The 24,038-nt window shown below is 37.8% G+C and overlaps 1 protein-coding gene across 1 annotated transcript in view; it reads right to left on the minus strand.

Moving 5' to 3' along the window:
* The window catches only part of Mrpl3 (mitochondrial ribosomal protein L3), a 35,001-nt gene that overhangs the window by 8,874 nt on the left and 2,089 nt on the right, over positions 1 to 24,038 (minus strand). Inside the window, exons 3-7 of the mRNA XM_020185909.2 lie at positions 23,722 to 23,813; positions 23,514 to 23,612; positions 16,187 to 16,286; positions 14,886 to 14,946; positions 3,386 to 3,494 (exon numbers count right to left, since the gene is read on the minus strand). Coding sequence (XP_020041498.1) covers positions 3,386 to 3,494; positions 14,886 to 14,946; positions 16,187 to 16,286; positions 23,514 to 23,612; positions 23,722 to 23,813 — 461 coding nt within the window. The remainder of the gene's footprint in view (positions 1 to 3,385; positions 3,495 to 14,885; positions 14,947 to 16,186; positions 16,287 to 23,513; positions 23,613 to 23,721; positions 23,814 to 24,038) is intronic.

The raw sequence follows: 24,038 nt of genomic DNA on the forward strand, positions 1-24,038 counted from the left end.
AACAAATCTTAATAAACACAGAACAGTATATTTCAAGACAAATAACTAACTTCAGGAACAGGTTCTTTTATAGGCCTAATTTTTAAATTTATTAAGATACAATTCACATACCACATATTTCACCCTACTAAATGGCTTAAGTATATTCAAAGAGCTACTTATCAACCAAATCAATTTTAGAACATATCAACCCAAATCAGAAATTCAATAGATATTAGTGGTCACTCCCTCCATACCACAGTTACGAGATCACAAATCTAGTCTTGTCTCCATAGATTTGACTAGTTCGCGTATTTCATATAAATGGAATCATAAAAATCTGTGGTCTGGCTTCTTTCACCTAGCACAGTGTTCTCAAGGCTTGCTTATCTGTGTTGCAGTGTAAGTCAATTCCTCACTCCATTTCATTGCTAAATATTCTACTGCATGAACGTATCAACTTTAATTACCTATTCATGACTGATAACCATCTGAATTGTTTCTTTGTAGCTACTACGAGTACTGCTGCTACGAATGATGACACAAAAGTTTTTGTATGCATGTCTTCATTTTTTTTGGGTACATACCTAGGAGCAGAATTGCCAGGTCATACAGTAAAGTATTGATGCAAAGTGGCTGCATCAATTTACTTCTGGCCACCAATGTATGAAGGTTCCAATTTCTCCACATCCTTTGTTATCACAGACCTTTTTAACTACAGCCTTCCCAATGTGTGTGAAGTGTTATCTCATTGTGGGCTTTTTTTTTCTTTTTTGGGCAGTACTGGGATTTGAACCCAGGGCCCTGGGTTCAATCCCCAGCACTGAAAGAAGACAGAAAAAACAAAGCAAAAACCAAAAGCATCTACTTCAGAATTACAAACTGCACTTAGTAGTAATGTCTCCTTAAATCTGGAGTAGCTGCTCAGCTTTTCCTTGTCTTTCACAGCTAGCTACTTTAGCATATGGCTTGCTGGGATGGGTTCATTTTAGGTACTTTTTTTCCTTTTCCTCTTCTTTCTCTTTTTCTTTTGCTGCATTGGAGATTAAACCTGGGCCTCACACATGCTAGGCAAAGTGCTCTACGACTTGAGCAATGTCCACAGCCCTTTTGTTTTTGTATGTGGGGCTCGAATTCACAATCCTCCATCCTAGTGCTGAGACTGGAGGCATATGCTACCATGCCTGGTGTAGGCAATTTTGTTTTGAGACCATGCAGATATCTAGTCCCCCAAAAGCTTTACCATTGTCTTAGCAGTCACTGATAGATCCTGGTAAAATCAGACTCCTATGCATCATTCTATCATTCCTTCTCCATCCAGTAGCTGACATTATACTGTAAGGAAGAGCATTCCTCTTTATCCTACCTAAGACGCCATGGCTTCTAATTATACAATGAGTTCTGTTACTATCATTCTGTAGTCTTAAGCCTAAACTATCCCATTTTTGCCAAATGGGAGGCTGTTTACATTGGCTCTGTGTCCTTTTTATGTGTCTATCGTAGTTTAATCGCTTCCTTATTTTCTTGTACAAGATGCTTTGGGCTCATCTTGTGTTCTTCCAATTATTCAAGGAGCAATAATCCTTTCAGTGGAGCATGGTGTTTAGAAACCAAGCCCTGAGCTCTAGGTATGCTCATTGCAAGAGAATAGCCTTGTTTCTATGTCATTCCAGAAGAGGGAAAGACAAGATAAAATAACATACATCTACATCTATTTCCCTTCACACATGCACACACACACACACACACACACACACACAGTGAACAAATGCACACTGATACCTACAATTTGAATTCAACACTGTAAAATTCACCCTAATTTCCCTCTTTTCATATTTTAATGTCCTCTAATAGTGAAGAACTTCGCTCCAGTATCAATATATTTACTTTTCTGCTCAATCCTCCAAATCACAGAAAATTACTTCAGAATTGCTTACTGATAACAATGCAAAAAGCAAACTTAACTAGAATTTAACTTTTGTTCAGAGTACATTTTAAAATTTAGACTCACATTAAGTAACAAAAAAAAATTACTGCATTCAAAAGACACTTGAATTGATATCTTTCCTTCTTCAGAGTGGTTGTTACTCACTTGCTGTACTTATGTTCATTTTCCTGGTTGTTTTGTGATCCCCTATCATTGTTTTTATGTTGAGTAAGTGAAACATGAACATGGTTTGATTTCAGAAGTAAAAAGGATAACAAAAGAGTATATCTGGGGGAGTCCTGCTCCTGCCTTTCCTAAGCCTTCTAGTGTTCTGCCCATCTCTTGTAGGTAAATAATCTCAGCAGCTTCTGGTTTATCTTTCTGGACTTTCTTTTTGCAACGCCCCCCCCACCCCCCCCACCAAAAAAAAAAAAACCCATGATACATATATTCCCTGATATACTGCAAGTCATTTCATTTCTTTCATAATCATTTAATTCTTTTTTACAGCAGCATAGTAGTCTTTGGAGTAGATCTACCAGTTTATTAATCCAAACTTCCAGATATGGACGTTTATGCTTATTAATTACAAATAATGTTGCAATGACTAATTTTGTGTAAATGTATTATTTTCGGAAGAGTATCTTCAGGTTAAGTCCCCAGCAGATTTATTTGCTGCTTAGTTTTATTAGATACTGTGACATTCTCCTCCCTAAGGGCTACACTATTTTGTATTCCCATCAGTGATGGATTTCAGTGCTTGTCTCCTGGCATTCTTGCAAACACTCTTTTCACTTTTTGTTACATAACATGACCAAAATTAAGCAGCCTGATAATATAATCTGCTGGTGAGAACTCAATAACTCAGAGTAGCTTTAATCTGTATTTCTCTCAGGAAGAGAGAACTAGACAGTATTACTGACCTTTAGAGGTCAGTCGACCTTGCATTACTAAGGCTGCGCAGAGGAACAGAATCCTGGGCCCTCTATGCTGTGCTCTGGGAGAGAAAGACTGAATTAGTGATGCCAGGGTCTGTCCTCCATTTCTTATGTCTCTTTTGTTTATGTCTCCATTTACTCTTTGATGCTTTTTGCCTGCGCCCTGGTATTAGTCTTGACATTTTTACCCAACAAACAAGTACATGAAAAACCAGTGGACTCAGATAAAAAGGCAGGTAACCCCTCATTTCTAATTTTAGAATGGAAGATAGAGCAGGGATTTGGCAGGGGGTGAGGTGTTGAAAATACTGGCCATAAGCATGTGGGATAAAACTAAACAACTCAAGTCTGGCTCTGGAAAATGTGTGAGGTCAGGACCATGAAAGGGTGACAAGTGCTAGGACTAGTACCTGACAGCACCCTAGTACTAACCTAGTAGACAGTCAGATTAAAATTATGAGGGAGACCTCAAGGAAGGCTGAGCACTGTATTGCATAGGTGAATATTTATTATTAAAAGGAACATCACTAGTTATACTCACACCAGTTGAAATAGCTCCAGGTCTCCTATGGGTTTTCGTTTGTCCATGAGAAGCAGGCTGGCCTTTAAATCCCCATCTTTTCATGACGCCCTGAAAACCTTTACCGATACTGAACAAAACAAACGTTAGAATTTACATAATGACCCAAGTGTAAAATATTCCCAATTGCACTTTTCTTGATAGTACTGCAGAGTTTAACAAAGCTTCTTATCTAAATAACTAGAAATACCTATACAAGCCAGACTGCAAATTAACATTCCTTTATCTGTTTCCTGTTTTGCATCTCTTCCTGGAGTCTATTTCTACATAGAAGGATTAATTCAAGATGCTGAGACAAAAGCAAGCCACGCACTGGGAGTTTTATCTGAACAGGAAGTTGTACCACCATAATCCTGTGGAGATGACACAGTGAAAGCAACAAAGCTCTGTAAGTTCCAGAGCAAACACAGCAGCTGTGTCAGCAAGCCACTAAGATGGACCCTCCGGCTCCCTTGCTCGTGCTCATTCCTTGCTGGCTCTCTTGCAAGTCTGGGTGGACCTGGTGACTGGTTTCTGATGGATGAGCATGGCTGAATGAGGAGATGTGGCTCCACCTTGGTATCCTCCTGCTCAGAAGCTCTGAAGGAAGCAATTTTCACTGTGCAAGCTGTCCTCTGAGAGGTGCGTGGCAAAGATGGCTCCAGCCAACAACCAAGACCTGAGGTCCACCAGTGGCCATGGTAGTGAGCATGGGGACAGACTCTCCCCAAGTCGGACCCCAAGATGTTTGCAGCCCTGGCACAAACCTGTGACTGCAGCCTTGTGAGATCCCAGGCAGGGGGTATGACAATCTCTGACCACAGAAACTGTGAGGCACCAACAGATACTAATATAATAGAAGACTAAATAAGAAACAAATAATGCTGTAAATGCTGAACCAGTTTTATTTTAGAAGACAACAGGTGGATCTTCTCAGGGTTGAAGAGGAAATTAATGGAGAAGTAAAAACAGAAAAACAAGTTCTAAATAATCTGAAATCACTCTGCTTTCAAACTTTGTTAGCTAGAGAAACTCTGGCATAGGTGGAAAGCAAAGAATACTAAGGTTGACATGTCAGGAAAGTCTGAGAGCACACAGTACAAACATGACGCAAGGACTAGAAGGACCCACGACACTGTACTGGACATAGATGGATATTTCTTTTTTTTTTTTTTTTGTGGTGGCTCTGGAGTTTGAATTCAGGCCCTTGGGCTTGCTGGGCAAATCCCAACCACTTGAGCCATGCCCTCAGCCCTTTTTGCTTTTAGGTTTTTTTTTCCAATAGGGTCTCACTTTTTGCCCAGGGCTGGCCTCAGACTATAATCAACCTACCTACACCTCCCATGTAGCTGGGATTATAGCTGTGAACTACCATACCCAGCTTGTTTGTTCAGACAGGGTCTCACTAACTTTTTGTCCAGGCTGGCCTGGAACCATGACCTTCCTCAGTAGCTTAGATTATAGGCATATGCTACCATACTAGGCCTATATCCTCTTTTTTTTGATGTAATTGGTTTTCTTTTCTGTAAAGGCACCTTTTTATTATTATTATTTTAGATATATGCAGTAAAGTACACAAAAATGAACATTTTATTTCTTTTTTTCTATATCCTCTTAAGATAAGTATTTTTTTCATCTTCTGGTAGATGCCAACGTATTTTTAGTGTATTGCTGCCTAATCTCAACAAAGCTAGCTGTGATTACACAGTGCACTGTTCAAACTAATTAGGAAAAGAAAAAGATGAGGAGAACCCATGCTATTTTCATAAGGACTTTGCTATGCATTAGTTAACAAAGAATTAACTGACAGGAATGGATGGAAGAATGCCTATATAAATAAATTTAAGATAAATCAATATTCAATATAAAAATTATAAATTATATGTATGACCTAATGTAGGCATATATAATCAAATCATTATTTATTTATAAATAATTAAAATGTAGCTTACACTGCTTTCTTCATATTAATTGATTTTAACACTCTAATGATACTACATAATTCTTTTTCTTTGCCCCTAAACCTCAAAATAATGCTTATTCTTGATTAAAGAGCTAAAACAGAAATTCAACATATATTCAATAAAAAACTATAGTATGTTTTTAAAAAAAGGCTGACATCTAAGAAGAGAAGCTATGATAATCAAATGCTGACATTATGCTCCAGAAATTTAACAAATATTTCCACTTACCAATGAATTTTACAACATATTTGGAAAGCAAAAGGTTGGCAATGCAAAAATGAAAGAAACACTAAAGAGTCATTTGGATCTATTCTATCATTTGGCAAATAACCCTTAAAAGAAGAAAAAGGAGAGGACTGGCAACATTAATCTAAACCTTTAAAACATTCCAACACTGTTCACTCTTGATACAAAGTTTTACTAGTGCCTCTGAGTTCACAAACTCATTCTCTCTTCCTTAAAAAGACAAATGAGCCATGTACCAACAAAATGCATGCCAGGTAAATTACAGAAGACAAGGGAACTCATTGTAAGAGTAAATGATTATAAGATGAAAGTGGTATCCTGAAAGTGCTAATTATGTTGGCTAATTACAGATTGTTTTTCAATCTAGCTCCAGAACACATCACGCAGTTCCACTGTGTACAATGGGAATCTCTTCAATAAATAACCTTTAAACAAAAGGCTAAAGCACAAATGACCTGACAAATTACTGGCTTACTTCAGTGCAGGAAGAATAGAGGGCACCTGTTGATCCATGGGCGGCTCAGGTATCTATTCTATTACTTCCCTCAATTGCACCCAACTTGAGAACAGAAATAAACAAAAACAACAAATGAACTAGTAGTCTGTACTTAGCACACTGAGCGGGGCACATTTCAGAGCTCATAGAAAATACAATCATTTTACAGAAAATTATACACAACACATTGCACACATGCTTTATCTCCTCTACCCTTTTCCCACTGAAGCTTTTAATTAATTGCCACAGAAATAAATCAAATAATGAAAATTCAAATAAAAAAACACAATGATAGAAATCCCAGTTTTAGTGAGATTTATCTGACAATGAAGAAAGCATAAAAAGTATTTTACTTAGAGCAATTATAACTGTGAAGCTAAAACACATGTCGAGCACTCATCTGACTGAGAAGCCTGGATCATCTGTGCTTCCCAGCACACCCTGAGTGCACTGTGATGCAGAGGGGCAAGACTGTGCATGCCTCAGCCCACTGCCGAGCCTAGAAAAGTCGGCAAGTACCTGTCACTGCATCACTGGAACAAAGAGATTAGTTTCTGTCCCTTTGTCCTGGTCTCCAAATGTTGTATAGCTGGCATGCCTCTTAGTTCAGAGATGGAAGAAAAGGTATTATCTGTAAAAATCTTCTAGAAGGCAATGCATAATTTAATGTCTGCCAGTGCATTCTATAAATCTCCACAGAGAACACTACTTTGGGATCAAATTCCCTTGCCATCTTGTGACAAATGCCCAAATGCTGACGGTAAACACACAGGGTTTGTTTTTTCTTTGTTTTGGTGGTACAGGGGTTGGAACTCAGGACCTGGTGCTTGCCTAGCACTCTACCATTTGAGCCACACCATCTCCCACCCTTTTTGGCTTTAATTATTTTTCAAATAGGGTCTTGTACTATTTTGGCCAGGCTGCCTCAGGCCAAAATTCTACTACATATGAATCCCAAGTAGCTGGGATTATATGCAAGAACCAACAAGCCCATCTTGTTTTTTGAGATGAGAGTCTTGCTAACTATTTTTTGCCTGGGCTGTTCTTGAAATTGCAATCGTCCTTTCTCTGCCCCTTAAGTAGCTGGGATTATAGTACCGAGCCCAGCTCTACACACAGATTTTAAAACACATGCCACCACGTACTGTTTCTTTATTTTGTGAGACAATGTCTTTCAATGCATGATTGTGGATTATTCGTACCTGGGGACAAAATAAAGTGTCCACGAGCTGAGGAGAGATCATACATTGGCTCTAAAACTCATCTATTCTGAATCCCCTGAGAAATCCTTCCAACGTTCCCACCTGAGTCTCTTCCTTGCCATTGGCTTTTTCTACCTTCTCTCTCCTCTGTACAGCTCTTTCTTCCTCTTTGAGATGCCAACTGCTTCTCCTTTACCCACTATTCACCCTCTGTAATCTGTCTTCCTCTCCAATTACTCTTTGGAAATCACTCTGAGGTTAATCTCCTAATTCAAAACTCCTTTATTAAAATAATCTTTATTAGGGAGGTTTTCAGACATGTTGAAGAGCAGAGACTCATACAATCAATGCATCCATCACCCACTGTCAATTACTGACTCAAAGTCTGTCATATTTTATTTGTTCCTATTCCCCTGCAACTCTAGCAGGTTATTTTGAAGCAAACTCTAGGTATCCTATTCAGTTAATTAAAAAACATTTCAATTAGATCTCTCTCTAAAAGTTATCGCCCTTTAAAGAACAAAACCATAATACCATTATTAAAACCTAAAGAAAATTGGCAGTTTCTTAATGTCAGATATGCATTCAGTGTTCAAATTTCCCTGACCTCTTTTAAAATAGAATCTCTCCTAGGTTGTCCTCTATCCCTCTTTTCTTGTCCTCCCACACCTGCCATTATGAGCATTTCTGTTCAACTACCCAATTCAGTGTTCCTTGGTAAACCTACCTGATCAGTGATGAAACAGCTCCTGGGCCCACAAGTCAGTCATTGTGGAATTTTCCAGTTTCATTGTGTTCCACTCATATATGGTAGAAGCTGACGTGGCATGTCTGCCTGGCTGTAACTTTCTAAGACGGTATGTGACAACATGACCTGAAATGTAGGTGCTGGGTTTCTGTCTAAAAAACCATAAACCTCTTATGGACATCTGGGAATGCTTTTATTGCCCAGAGGCTGCTCTGAGTACACTGCTTATAACTCTTCTGGCAAAAAATCCGTCATTCAATGGTATAAAGAGCCAAGTGTGCAGTGATTCCTTCAATCTCCTGGCTATCCTGAATAAACTCAGAACACCACATCTGCTGTGCTGGGTGCAATCTGCTCTTCTCAAAAAAGGAAATTCAAATAGCCCATTCTGCAGTATCATGGAAGGATAGAACAATAATCTGAAGGGCTTCAGCCATTCAACGTTCTTCAGCAGATTAGACACCATATTGTCCCATGCTGTGAAACTATGGTCATGATTTCTTCACTAGTATAGATAAGGGTGAGCTACTTAGAAAACTTTGAAAACAGATTTTTAGAATTGAAAGAAACCTTAGAAACTATTTAGCTCCCTGCCCACATGTTAAAGATAATGAAATCTAAATGTAAACTAGTTAAGCCACTTGATCAAGGTCAAATCCCTGCAAATAAGCAACTGGCCATACTTTTAATTCAGGTCATATTGTCTCTTGAGAAACTGGCTAGAGCAAAATATAAAAATATCCAGCAAATCAGCCAGCCAAAGCTATTTCAAGGGCATCCTCATTATTCTATATATTCTATATGTAGTATACAGTATGTGATTTTAAAGTTAGCTAGACTCTTTTTTATAAAGATACAATTTTGCCATATAAAAGAAAGTCTAAAGCAAGAAGGGACTTGATGTATAGAAAATACCAGATTGAATTCCTAATAACTCCATGTTTCCTGTTAGTTCAAAACATATTTCTTATTGAGAAAAATATGGAACTTTCCTTTTCAAATTTAAACAAAAGCAGTGAGGTCTACCATAGTGACAGTAGCCAATACCTGAGCACTTATTACATGCCAGGCGTGAGCAAGAGCTGCCCATGAATCTCAATCAGTCTTTACAACATGACTAAAAGGCAGGTGCAGGACTTACTCTTATGTTAAAGATGAAGTGATAAAGAGATTTAGAAACGTGTCTAGGTCACAAGCAGTGACAGGCCCATTCTTTTAGCCACTACCCTAGACCACCTCTTATTTATTAGGACTTACTTTGCTCAAGTTGGGTAAAAAAGTTACATAGGGAGGCAATTATATATACCCACAATAAAAAGTTTTTAGGCAACAACAAAATGTAACCTTAACACAACACATTCTAAATCCCAGCTTCTTCTCAAGAAGAATCCCAGACATTCACTTTGGCTGACTGATTTAAGAGGGATTATTTTTCAGAGATGAGTTTCTCTACATTCTAAGCATTCATCATGAAAACTGTTTCACTGATGTTTACAATACTGCTCTGAATAGCTAGGAAATAAAAGTTACTTATTAAAAATGAAATAAAGTTGGTAATGGACAGGACAGGGCAGTCATCATGTCCTAAAGGCAGCACACACCTTGATTTGCTCTTGCAGAGTTTACAGAAGCACTCACCGTCAGGAGAGCCATGAGCCAGGGCAGAGTTCTGTGGTGTGCAGGCAGCCCTCACTCAGCACAGTGCAGGATGCATAGTGTCCTTGCTCTTCCTACCCAGCTTTAAGACTGATGGGTAACAATACTCCTTAGTCCACTTTCATGTTTTAATGAAAGTCCAAACTAACTGAATCACAATCAACATGCAAAGGTGCTCTATCACTTACCTAATGTCCCCCACCTACCTTTCTTAACTTTTACTACTAATGAGAACATTATCAAGAGAAATATTTTTCTTTTTCCTTTCTTTTAGCGGTATTGGGATTTGAACTCAAGGCCTTGCACTTGGTAGGCAGGAGCTCTACTTCAGCCTCTAGCCTCTTTTGTTTTTTAGCTATTTTTCGGGTAGGGTCTCTTCTCTTTGGCTGAGCCAGCCTCAGCTCTTACCTACGTCTCCTGAATAGCTGGGATCACAGGTGCTCATCACCACACCTGGCTTTAGTTGAGATAGGGTCTTGCTAACTTTTTGCCTGGGCTGGAAAAGAGATCCTCTGTATTTCTGTTTCTTGAGTAATTGGGATTTTAAGTATAAGCCACCATGCCTGGCCCTATTTTTCTGTTTTGGTATCAAACAGCAATGAGTATTTAAAGAGCACTGACAACTTTAAAGTAGTAAGATTATGCCTGAAAATATGTGGGCTGTTTCAATTAGTCCAGGCTTGTAGCCAAGATTTTTAGACTATTCTTCCAGAGAAAAAAGCAGTCTTTTAAGTAACTGAATAAATGGTCTTCTGATTTTAATATGAGCTTAAAATTTTAAATAATTAACAAATAAATAATTTTAGACAAGTGGAAAAAATTTACTTCAGGCATGCCACAGTTGAGAATTCAAAGTTCAGTAAGACACAGGGCAGGAAGTTCTCCGTGCCACTGTTATGGACACTGCACCACCACCTCTGTGCTTCAAGTCCTTTGAGACAGAGACCAGCATTTTCCCCTAAACACAGTAAAATGCATTTTAATAGTTTTATTTTTGTTTGTTCTTTGCTTCAACCTTTCTGCAGTTTCTTCTTTTTTTTTTTTCAATTACAAATTATAATAAGCACTGCTAGGATTCCACAGAAAAAGTGGACTAAACATCCTATGTTGAAGGAAGAACTGACAGTCATGCCTCATCTTACCCACTGCTTATAGTTATAAAGGATCTAGAGCTGTTTCCCTCTCAAAATTGAGACCAGAAGAAAGGGAAAATATCAGACCCCAAACCATCATTCTATTAGATGGAACAGAATCCCTGGCACAGAAAAGCCTCCAAAATATACTGAGTTGGGGGCAGGAACACGAGTCATCATTATATATGCTATTTTAGCATTTTTACTAAGACTGAATTACATTAAACCACCGTATTTCCAAGAATAGGCTTTATTATGTTAATAGTGTAATGAACTGTAAAGTTATTCTGCTAGATGGTTTTATGTATGAGATGTAGAACTCTTTCCCAGAGAATCTAAATTGAACCTGTGTTCTCAGACCCTTTAGGTAAAAAAACTATTTTGGGTATGAAAGCAAAAATTAAAATGAATATATATAGAGAGAGAGAGATATACTCATCTCAGACTCCAAAGTGACACTGGTAAATTTACCTGCTTATATAGAAAATTATAACCAAATTTAGTACAAGTCAATTCACTGTATCTTAACACAAACAGATTTTCTATTGTAAGTATCAGAAAATGAACATTTACAAGTTTTAAGAATGCTTCAAGAAGCCAATACTACCGGTCCTCTTTTTAAAAAGGTTTGCAATTTCATTCCCGAGGCGAACAGAGTCTACTAATACTGTATTTTCTTCAAGTAGACAGTGTTTTTCTTCTTTCAACATGTGTTATTAATTTAGATACTTATTTCTAAATCATGCTTAAATTAGCAATTAAAATGGAAGGCACAAGGTAAAAAATTATTTAAAATATAAGTATAGATTTACAATTATATTTTACTTTTGTTTCACAAAGAGACAATGAAACCTATTGCTAAGCAGACTGATTTTCAGTTTTGTAATAACTGAAATATGAATAATAAAGAGACCCACTTTGGCAATATTCTTTGACACTGGATTAACTTAACTTGCTTGCTTTAAATGATTAAAAATGTTCCAAGTTAATCAGAACTCAGGAAAGAAAGCATTCTGCATTCTGTACTAGGTGAAGGATGGTAAAGAAGAGCTGTTTAACTGTTTTCCAGTCCAGTGGTTCTCAAAGTGTGTTCCTGGGCCAGCATCCTCCACACACCTGGGAACTTGTTAGAACTGCTGGCAGCTCTGTGGATGGGGCCTGTCAATCTGTGCTTAACAAGCTCTTCAGGAGACTGTAAAGTGCACTCAGGTGTGAGAGTCACTGCTGCAGCCTGCAGACACAGGTTTTCCCAGCAGCCCCCAATCTGCACAATGGCACTGCACAAATTTTTCCTCCAGTTTGTTTGCACTTCTAATGAGATTAATAATCAAGAAGATAGAGCTGAGAAGTCTCAACATTTTAAAACAGGGGGCTCAGAATGGAGGAAAAAGTAGAAACTCTCTAACCCAAATCAGTCACAGTGTAAGGGACTGAGAGGGACACAGAACCTATACCCAAAACAAGATATTTATGGTTAATAAAAAGAACATTCTCATTGTCCGTGAAGGACTTAAACTCCAAGCAGAGGGAAATGTCCCCAAATGAGAATCACCAGGGGAGGGCCATTCAGTTTATAGAGGATAAAAGAAAAGCAGGCAAATGCAGAGACGTGCATGTGGCCCTTCACACACACTGCGGCCCAGGGACATTAGTGACAAGGCAGAGGCAGCAGCAACCAGGACTAGTATGCAGCTAAGGAGCCAGTGCTGCGCTCGGAGGAAATCAATTCAAGCCCCACAGGAAAAGAACAATAGTCCTATAAATTTACAAGCACTTAAAAGCTTCTTAACAGATATAATAGCAGGCCAGCTATAAGAGCTATAGTCACCAGAAACACTTAACACAAGTCTACATTAAAAAAAAAAATAGTCCAGTTCAATCTGGTCTTAGGTAACTCTACATGAAAGTATGTATACCCCCGGATGCAGCGCACCCCCGTGTGGGGTAACCCCCATACCCGTTACACAAAGTCAAACAAGACTATAGTGCAGTCTGTACGAAACAGTAGTGAGGATCTTCTCCAATGGGGCTCTCCCTTCTCCTCGAGTTAACTGTCAGTACTTTACGTCCCAAGATTACTCCCCCCGGCTTTTATGGCCTATTTAGTCTTGAGGCTGGCACATGGCTTTCCATGATCTTGTTTTCTAGGAATATGACCTTAAGATATAAGGAACTTTTCACTTTATATTCACAGGAAGGCTGAAGTTTTAAAAACAACTTTTTAAAAAGAAACCAAGGAAACTCACCAGTAGCATATGAGATGGAAGCATTTATTGAAAACAGGCATTTGAAAAGCTAAGCTCTAATTCAAGCGCATCACAAGCCAGACCACAAGACATCTGCTAACAAAAGCCACTGACTGCATTGCTTCTCAGAATATTCTGTACAGCTTGTAAAATATATAATGGAATTCACACAATATTGACTGTCTATAAACCAACAGAATGACTACAAGGTATTTTATTATATGTGATTAACTCAGAAATTAGAAAGTAAAAAAAAAAATCTGATTCACAACACACACACACACACACACACACACACACACACACACACACATACACACACACACCCCCTTCCTACCTAACCAAATCAATGAAAGCTCCAATATTTTGAGTTCTTGAAAAGAGAAGTAGAACAAGCATGGTTACCAAGACACAAGTGATTTTAGGGACCCTAGTAACTAGGGGCAAGTCCATGACAAATCCAAGGCAAGAAGGAAAAAAAGGGACAGCTTCATAATCTCCTTAAAAAAATCATCCTCCCTCCTGCCAACCTATGCCACTTCATTTCTAAATAGTCAAACAAAGCAGCAGCATCTGCAACAGTGAAAATTTCAAATTAGGTGACAATGATGAAGAAATGAGTATAATGGCCAGCATTAAGGAAACTGAGGCTGGCATTCACCTGGTTACTCTGGATTAGAAATTGATGTTTGAACCCTGGCACCTTAAAGTGAAGAAAGAAACAAAACCGACAAGACAAACCCTGCCCTGGCTCAGCTGCTATGATCATAAGGTTATCCCAGAGCGCCTATGGACCCATTTCATCCTAGTCAGAATTCTCCTGCAGATACTGTCAGGTGACAAAAAGGAGAAAACCGAGGCACAATGAGAAACGAAATGATCATCTAGGTCGTGAGAACAAGAATGGACAAGGATGAAGTTTCATTTACTCTAGGTCGAATGAAATCCAAACTCTTAGGCTGAACAAGTTGCTACACAAACATATACAAAAGGTTATTTTGTTCCAGTGAAGTAACCTAAACCAATTTTTGAAAGGCTACTTCCCTAAGATCTAAATGCTACAAGGGGTTCATCTAGCCAGTACTATGGCTTGTGGCACAAATGGCAAAGTATGAAAAGGCCATAGTGCTGAAAATACCACTGCTCAGTATATGACTCAGCATTTCTATTAGAGTGACAATTAAATGTTGGTCTCTACTACATTGAATCTTTTAAGTATAAAATACGTTTTGCCTCCATTTTCAACGGCTGCTACTGAAGAGACCTAAGGAGGAGTGCTATTATTTCTTCTTCCAGTTTCTGACTGGTTTTTAACATAGGTTCAAAAGTTGTTTATAGTTACTTTGAGAGAGCTTAAACATAACCACCACTTTCACCATAGTATAAAATGTTACTAATCTAAGTACTTCCTACAATTAGAAAGAACACCCCCAAACCAAATAACCTCAAAAATACTCCACTAGTATTGCTCATGTGTATTTCACCAAACTGTATGTCGTCTTTGGTCTTTAAAACAGAACTGGGTCCAACTCACAAAGAATCTAAATAATGTCACCTTCCTCTTAGCCCCATTTCCAGAAGCATACGTCTCAGTCTAGAAGCAGAAAGCTGATGTAAACTCTTCATATACAACTAGTCCAGTGCAATTTAAAAACCAGTAGTTAGACTAACAATTAGGACTATGAGAGTATCTGTCCTTTATTCACTGACCTGAGAGAGTTTACTTCTTTCAAGTCTGTTCTTTTCTAATACGAGAGGGAAAGAAAATGAAGAAAATGGCTGAGGACCTACGTGTTGGCTGTGACATCCACATATTGTCCTGGGCGAAAGTGAGCAGCATACAGAGGAGTGCCTTCATGAAAAGAAACGGAAAAAATCAGTAATTTGTCAACATAGAGACAACTATATTAGATAAAAAATACATCTACCTATTGGACTTCAGAAAATAGGAGATTCTTTTTGGCAATTAAAAATATTAGAAATGCCCAAACAATGAAATTATTCAACAAACATGTCTTTTAGTTGACTATGCACAGGCAGAAGAGCAAGGTGGCCTAGTACAAGGCTCACGGTGCTGGAGTGGGCCACCAGACACGACTGGCTCATGGGCTGGTGCCTGTGTAGGGGTCAAGGTGATGCTGGTCAAAAAATGATTCCCGTGACAACGCAAGTGCTGGTAAACACACAAGTTTGATCATTCTATGATTCTTGGCTGCTTTGTTAAAAAAAGTATACTCTTTCAATTAAAAATATTATCTATTTCACACAAGGCAACAAACACAAGAGAACTAAAAACATGCTGATCTTGAATCAAATCTTTTATCACTATTGAAAAAAAGCAGGAAATATAATTATTTGAACCCAACCCCTCATATGCTGGGTAATGATCATGGTATTTAGAACTACTGTTTTATATTTAAGGTAGAATATATGCCCATATAATCAGTCTCATATAGAACGATCCAGTATCTCGACTAATTTTCATCCTTGTTATAGTTTAATTCCATTTACTTCACCTTCAAGTTATTCTATCTTCTTGTTTAGAACTCAAGTTCAAGAGATCAGGGAGCTTTTCTGATGTTGCAATTGCATGAAAATGATGTATTTTAGTAACTTAACCAATGCAATTACATGCCGAATCTTGCTTTTTGACATTCTAGGGAGAGGTAAAATATTTTGGAATTTTTAGTTAAGAATCTTTACATCAAGTTGTACCTGATGTATTTTCTCACTCTCTAGGGAGAGTCTAGCTAGGCTTCACTTTAACAGAATGCCAGTCTGCAAATAATGAACCTCAAATTTTAAAGTTAAGAGTATTTATTTGGAGTGGCTTTTTAAAATGTGAAGCTTTCTACATTAAAAACAAAAGTGTTTCTCCCTTTCTCATGGAAAGCAAAGAGTTTCTTACAGTCTTTTCCACTTAGAAGAGACAAAGATTTGTTTGTTCCTAGTGATTAAATTAGATACGGTTCTGTATTTAAAAGTGTTTAGGACTTTGTATTTTTGGATTTAGCTTTATAGAAAGGGCTAACATTAAACAAATCATATATTTGGATATTTTTACCTCTCTCCTCTCCCCAACCTCAGATTACCTGGCTTAATTATAGCATTATCTGTTACATGAAAGATCTTAACTTTCTGTTTTGGCGGCAGTCCAAGTTCTCGGTAAAATTCCAATATAGATGTAGGTTTCTAGAGGAAAAGCAGTACATATAAGTAACACATTAAATAATAAATGTGGAGTTGAATGCATAGACAGCCAAACCAAGTTATTAACTCCCTGCCCCAAAGAACAATAAAGCACACAAAGAGCAACCAATTCCCTTTCTTTAAGGGAGGCGAGAATTACATCAACAACTCAACATACTCTGAACAAACAGCGTTGCAGCTCAGCTCAGGATCCTACCATGAACATAATATTTCAAAACCAGAACCCTGCAAAAGGCCTTTGTTTTATAGGAAAGGAAACAGTTGTGCTCTGCTCCTGTTTGAACTCTGCCTGTCCACTCCTAGTTCACATGAGATACACACGGGGAGCTTTTAGAAAATGCCAGTGCCATTGGCCCTCTGCTTGCAGATCGTAACTTCACCAGTCTAGGGTGGGACCCAGGCATCAGCACTTTTTAGAAGCACCTCAGTTGACTCTATGTCAAACACAGGCTGGAAATCATGTTGACAGAGGGTGAACTGTCCATGCTCTGCTGACATCATTGGCTCCCTCTCAGTTTCACCTCTTCGATGGCATCCCTCCTGAAAGTGTTTCCACTCTCTACTACATCAGTCTCTCCCTTTCTATGGGAACCTTCCCATCAGCATAGGAACATGTCACAACAACTCAGATTAGAACCTCTCCTGGACCGCATATTCTCTGGCTAATTTTTCTGTTCCCCCTTAAATCAATGCCCCTTGGCCTACTTTCTCTCCACTCCTTCTCTGGACCCATGTTAATCAGGTGCTTCCAGCCCCTAACACAATAAAAGCACCTTGGCAAGGCGACCAGCAAACTCCACACAGCCAAATACTCTCGTCAGTACTGGATCTTGCAGCAATGCAGGACCCAGGGGGCCCTTGAAAGACTTTCACTTGGCTCTGGGCACTGCTCTCAGTGCCCACATTCACAGCTGACTTCACATTTCTAATTTCAATTCCAAATTCACATGCCCAGTGGCCATCTCATCAGCTCCACCTCAACCTCACACAGCAACTCAAACCTGACACGTCTAAACTGACTCTACTTCTTCCCCAAGCCTGCTTTCCCCTGGGCAAATCTCAGTAACTGGCAACTTCTGTTGTTTAGGCCCAAAATCTGGTAGCTACCCTTGACTTTTCATGTCCTATGCTCCATTTACCAGTAATCACTGAAGATCCTATTAAAAATACAGCCCACACCAACCACTTCTCACAACAATTTTTTCCTTGATTGTTTCAGCAGCCTGTTCACTGATCCAAGTTTCCACACTCCTGACTCTGTGGTCCACTCACAACTCACAGGCTGCATGGTCAAACTATATCATATCTCTATAATGCCTTCTGCTTCAAGCAGAATCAAGTCCTACATTCATGGCTTACAAAGTTCTACACAATCTAACATCATCTACTCTCCTCCTAGCACATCTTACTTCACATGAAATGCACTCCCTTACTGGTCTGAAAACCTGACTGCAGGTCCTTTGCACATTCTATTCCCCCTGCCTACTGTGCTTTTCTGCCAGATTTTTGACAACTTGCTCCCTTACTCAGGCCCCATCTGAATACCAACTTACTTTTCTTGAATTTATCTAAAATAGCACCACTTTTGTCACTTGCCAATACCTCAGCCTATTCTTCAAAGCTTTTATCTCCTTATATCATGATACAGTTTTTATGGTCTGATCTTCTATACAACACTCTCCCAATCTCACCAAAATATAAGCTTCCTAAAGAATGAAACTTGTTTTAGTTATTTCCCAGTTTTTGCTAGTCTTGCTGCTGTCTTCTTTTCTCCTCCCCCCCCATAACCTCCCCCTTTGTCCTGCTACTATAAATACCACAATTAAGGTCCTTGAGAATAAAACTTCATAGACATCTTATTTTCTTACAACAATGCCTGGGTATACCAACTTTATCTTTTACAGTTTTGATAGAGATTGCTATAGGACTTGCCAAAAAGTTGTACCACTTTACATTTCCTGATGTGAAGAGTGCCTCTTCCATGACAATATAACCAACACAGGTGTACCTACCTCCCTGCTGTTTCCTCTCCCTCCACTTTTCCTCTAACCATAAGCAAAGCACCCACAGGCCCCCAATGTATATATGCACACCTGTGTCGTCTACACCATTCACGACTGTAAATTACAGGCCTAAAATACATGTCATGATTTACTCTGAGAATGAACAAATCTGTAAGAAACTATCATGAAACCAGACCAATAGTGGTTTGTAATCAAAAAGTAATAAAAACAACAATTGAAAAACCCTAAGCAGCTAAAGATATCACTGATTACAAAACACTCCACCCCAAATTGCAATGAAGCATCTACATAACCAGAATTACTTGTAGAATATATTTGTATCCTCAGCAAATTCAGTTACTTTTCAAATTTAAAATGTAAACTGGGCTGGGGGGGTGTAACTCATTGGAGAGTGCTTTACTGGTATGAGAGAGACCCTGGGTTTGATTCCCAGCACAATAAATACATAAATAAAGTCAGACAAAACATAAACTGTTAGCACTCCTTTAAAAGAACTTCATAATTTGTCTTTAGTTGACCTGAATTTGGGTGGCACTAGCCTGGAAGCCCAGAACATTCACCTCTGCATCAGTCTACTCCCCACTAGGAATCTCCCTGAAGCTCTCCAGTAGGGCTGAGAAGACTTGCCCTGGAGTCCGATGAAGGTTGTTTGGTACCTCATAGAATTTTCAAGAAGCTATCCAACCACCTCAAAGAGCAACAACACTAATTTGGTCCAGTTCCTCTCTACGACTTCACTTTTCTCATGCTGTAATTACCAAAATCCCTGTTCTTCATTTTCAACCAAACTCACTTCTACAATAAGAGCAAACAAAATTTTCATTTAAAAGGTGGGCTCCTCATGTATTAGATTTAAATTTATTAAATTTCAGAAGACATTTCAAACTTATTTTTGTATGCACATATTTTTGCCTGTTAAAAAAGCATATTTTATTAATATTTTTTGAGTATGATCAGGAAACGTCTGAGAAAAATCTTTTACTTTTTTGAACACAAAATAGTACAAGATGAACATCTTAAGTCAACTCTACACCAAAACATAAAAAAGAACTAAGGAAACATATATTTCTTACCTTTAAATTTTACTAAAACTGAAAATTTTTTTCCCTTAAAATTATTAATTTTATAAAAGTAATTAGGTCTCAGTCATGAGAAAAAACAAATGCTCAAGCTGAAACCAGAAGCAATGTTAACAGAGTTTCTTTTTTTCTTTCCTTTTTTAAATTTCCAAATAAATGACTTCAAAAGGCAATTTAAAAGACTGACAGCACTGTCACACTTGGGTAATCCCATCGATGAGGTTGCATTTTTCCCACTCTTCAAAGTTCTCTACAATTATCCTTCCCACAATGAAAATGCTTCTCTGCTCCTAAGATGAACTGATTTAATCAACTCATAAGGCCACTTAACTCCCTTATGCAAAAACACTATGTACCACATCAGTTTTTATTTATAAGATACAAAAATAGCAAAAGCATACTAGTCTAATTCCTTGGACAGATTAAAAAAAAAAAGTTCTAGGCTTAGTATAAATAAAACCGATTTAATTAATTTATTTTTGAGTGCTCAGCTATTTGATATTTTGTATTTTTAGGTCTTTTTTTGTAAAAAAGAAAAACCCACTATAATTAATCTATTTGCAGTTTTCCTGAGGGCTAAAATATGCAAGATAGAGTTTGTGTTCTTTCAGCTTGAAAAATCTCTTTTCAAATAAAAATGTCTTACTTATGAAGAATTCTTATAGTGCTTCCTACGATGGAGAAGAGAATACTTCTTTTTTGCTTTTTTTATTAGAGCACATTAATTATACAGAGTAATGGGTTTCACTGTGACAATTTCACACATGGCTTTAATGTATTTCCATCATGCCGCCCATCACCCTCTTTTGCCCTCCTGTTCACACCCCCCTTCTCTAACAGTCTACCAAGATGGGAATAGCTTTTAAAGTTTATTAAGCTGAGTGGTCAAAATCGACCACAATAGAATATAGTATCCAAATCTCCAAGTGGCACTAATGTGCTGTGTGTTCACTGTGATAAATCTATAAGAGTTAGCTTAAAAGAAAAAAAAAAATATTTGGATCACAGTTTGAATATAAAAGTGCTGTACTATCATTTTTGTAATATTCTAATCATTAATAAATACTGCTATTTATACTAACATTGTTAGCATTAATAAAGTTTTATCTATAATACATCTGCATCACTAAGCAAATTAGAGTACATTAAATTGAGCTCCCAAGTATACTTTTTTAACTTTTAGTTTCTTCTTAAGAACTAAAATATTCAGAGAACCAATGTGAGACTTTCAGAATCAGAAGAGAATTTAAAGGCCATCAAGCTTATTCCTTGTTTTTATGGGTAAGAAAATGGGGATGTTCAAAAGGTGAGTGAAAAGAGGTAACAGCAGCCTACACCTAAGGGTTTTCCCACTACCTCATATTTGAGGAAGAAAGTTCACAGATCTGTTGAAGCAGAGTAAGTTATCTCAACATAATTCTTGATTTATATATATTTGTATATATAAATATTTATACATATGAATACATATAAATATTTATACTTATACTCATAAGGTCATGAATTTACAAAATCGATAATGACAATAAAAAATTAAACTAGTTGTTACAAAAACAGCACTATGAATTAGAAAGCAGTGGCACCTGACAAGCCAATTATACAACGAGAGGCTGGTATGCACTGATGCAACTATGAAATTCAAACATTTGATACTTTTAAAAGATTCCATAAAAATCTTAATGTGTGTTTGTTTTCTCTCATGTGTGAGGACAGATCCAAAACATAAACATGATTATTTACAAACTTTTATGCAGAATATGTAAGAGTGGAACTATGCTACGGAACTCAGGGAAGAAAGGAAAGGAAAGAGAATGATACAGTGTCAACAATATCAGCATCAGAGTACATAACATCTGTGAAGGTAGAAAGTATACCAACAGGTACTGAAAGCTGTTAAATAAAGGGAGGTGGAAGGGAAGGAGTAAGGGAGAGTAAGGGAAGGGGTCGAACTGACCAAAGTAAAGTATACATACAGAGGGGATACACTGAGAAACCCCTTTGAACACTGACTCAGGAATTAATAACAAAATTAATAACTGGAAAATAGGTACAGTGTGTAGGAGGAACTTGTGGGAGGAGGGTGAATGGAGGAGATGAAGGTGAAGGAATATGGTTGATGTGCTTCATATACGAAATAGAGCAAATCAGACCTCTTATAATTACTTTAAGTGAGGCGAGAAGGGGGTTAAGGGGGAGAGATGGTGGGGGCAATCTAACCAACTTACAATGTAAACCTATTTAGAATTGTCACAATGAATCCCTCCTGTAAAACAAATGTACCCTAATAAAAAATCTCAATGCATTTCTAATTACTGTGGAATCACTTAGAATCTGAGTTTGTTAGTCAATTAACTGTCAAGAATAGGACCAGTATTACCACAAAACCTTACTGAAAAACAAATGGACTATGCTACCAGAACATAAAAATAGTTAATTTACTAACACTTTGGGAAATAGGCTGGCTTAATAAAACTTAATAAAATAAAAATGATTTCAACCACTATCTAGTGGAATAGTATTTCTCACTATCTACAGGGCAACTCCACATGGATTTCTGTGAAAACCTTTCCTACAAAGATTCCCTTTCCTGTCCCTGTCCCAGCTTAGACGTCAGCACTGACCCAGCTCCGAAATGCTTACTTGGAAACTGCCCTATGCCTGTGTCGCACCTCCCTCCTCCCCATCTTAGTTCTTTACAAATCTCTAATCCTTTCAATCCAAATACAACTCTCTTGGTTCAAAATGCTTAAGCCAAAACTTCCTGGAAGTATTCCCCCAAATCAGATTTTCTATATTTTAGTTAAGCAAAATAACAATTTGATTGGGTTACTGTCCTGGTTAAATAATCCAGAAAGCTCCTAGAAGTCCACAGGATGCAGCTAAACTTCTTCACACTCACCTAGAGAGCTGTACTCCCTCACTCTTGCCCACGGGCCCCACCCACACCAACACGCGGTCACATCACCTATCTCTTCCCAAGCACACAAGCTCTTCCACTCTTTCTGCAGAGACTACTCCCTCTGGCAGGCCTTTAACACACTTGTTCCTCTTTGGCTTCCTCTCTGTGAACCCTCCTGGGATTGCCCCAGAATTGGCTGACTCGAGTTCTGTGGTTGCTGGATTCACACTATTGTATTGGGATGGCTAATTTATTTGTTCATTTCTCTTACCAGCTTTAGAGTTCCCAGAGGATGAACTTAGGGCTGCTGAGTCTGTCACTATTCTTCTCAGGTGGTCCTGAGTGAGTTACTTGCTTGTTTTAGCCTTTGAGTTTAAAAGGTCACTTAAGGTAAAGAATGTAAAAGGCTCAATGCTTACGTGACTGGCAGGTAAAAAGTACTCAATACAAGTTAACTGTGATAAGGAACCAGCAACCATACAAAGAAACATTTGCTAGTTCTGACAGCCTGATAGTAGGGGTTGCATCCTAATTTTTTGTGCATCTTTGTTTCATAAACAATTTATAACAAAAGAAATGTTTGCTTAGAGATACACAATACATTCTAGTAAACCTAAAGATGTTGTGTTACCCAGAGTGAAAACTATCAATATTTCTAGAAAGGTTTTCTGCTTTTAATCAGAGGATATTAACTGGGTAGATTTTTCTAGCAAACTATAAATTTGGCATTTTATTAGTATTCAATGTAGGAAAAAAATCTGATATGGGTTCATATACAGCTTTCTCCCAAGTACTGAAAACTCCTTCTGAAACATACCAAATTAATCCTCACAGGCTATTGGTTTTAAGTGCTAAGATGATTTTCCACAGGAAGAAAGAATAAAGCAAATAACCAAATCTACTGAGTGTCTACTATATTCCAGGCACATCTAAAAACATTCATTTATCCTGTGACAAACCTATTAGGTAAGTAGTATTTTCATCTCCTTTTCATAGATGTGCAAACACTGTATCTTAGAGACGTAAAGTTACTTGTTCAGATAAAAACACTGCAACAAAGTTGGGCTCTGAACTCTTGGGAAAAACGGCTCTACTAGACTGACTCCCTTCTCTAACTTTGTGGCTATGGAATATTCTCAAAACATAAAGGCATTTAGATCTGAAACTAATGAAACATACAATTTTAGGAATGAAAATATATCCTTACATGGAAGCGTGAAACAGTTTTTCCTCCTACACTTAGGGCTGCCATTTTTCCATTATGCTTTTCCTTTGAAGTATATTTTAAGACATGACAGTCTTGAACCTGAAAGAACAAACAAAAAAAACACCCCAAAATTTGTGGTAAGATTCACAAAGTTTGCACAAATATATCATGGCACACATACAGATCACCTACATGTTCTGTTTCTTACCTGAAGTAATGTGACCACATGCTTCTTCCCATCCTTGGTCCATAATGGCATCATGCCCAGCTTCAGGGCAATAAGGCCAACTCTAGAGGAACCTGGAAATCAAAACCAAGTCAATACTAACTAAATCTTTTTTAACATCTGTCAACACAACGCAACAGTCTTTCCTAAAATTAGGTTTCAATATAAAGAACACACGTATAAGAAGTATGCAAATATATTCAAAGAGTAAAATAAGGTTGTTTTTTACAGATGTAAGGGCCTACAACTATGCCTGGCATAATATATTAGTGCTAAATAATCCTTTCAATTGAACAAAT

This window comes from Castor canadensis, chromosome 17, assembly GCF_047511655.1.
Source record: "Castor canadensis chromosome 17, mCasCan1.hap1v2, whole genome shotgun sequence".
NCBI lineage: Eukaryota > Metazoa > Chordata > Mammalia > Rodentia > Castoridae > Castor > Castor canadensis.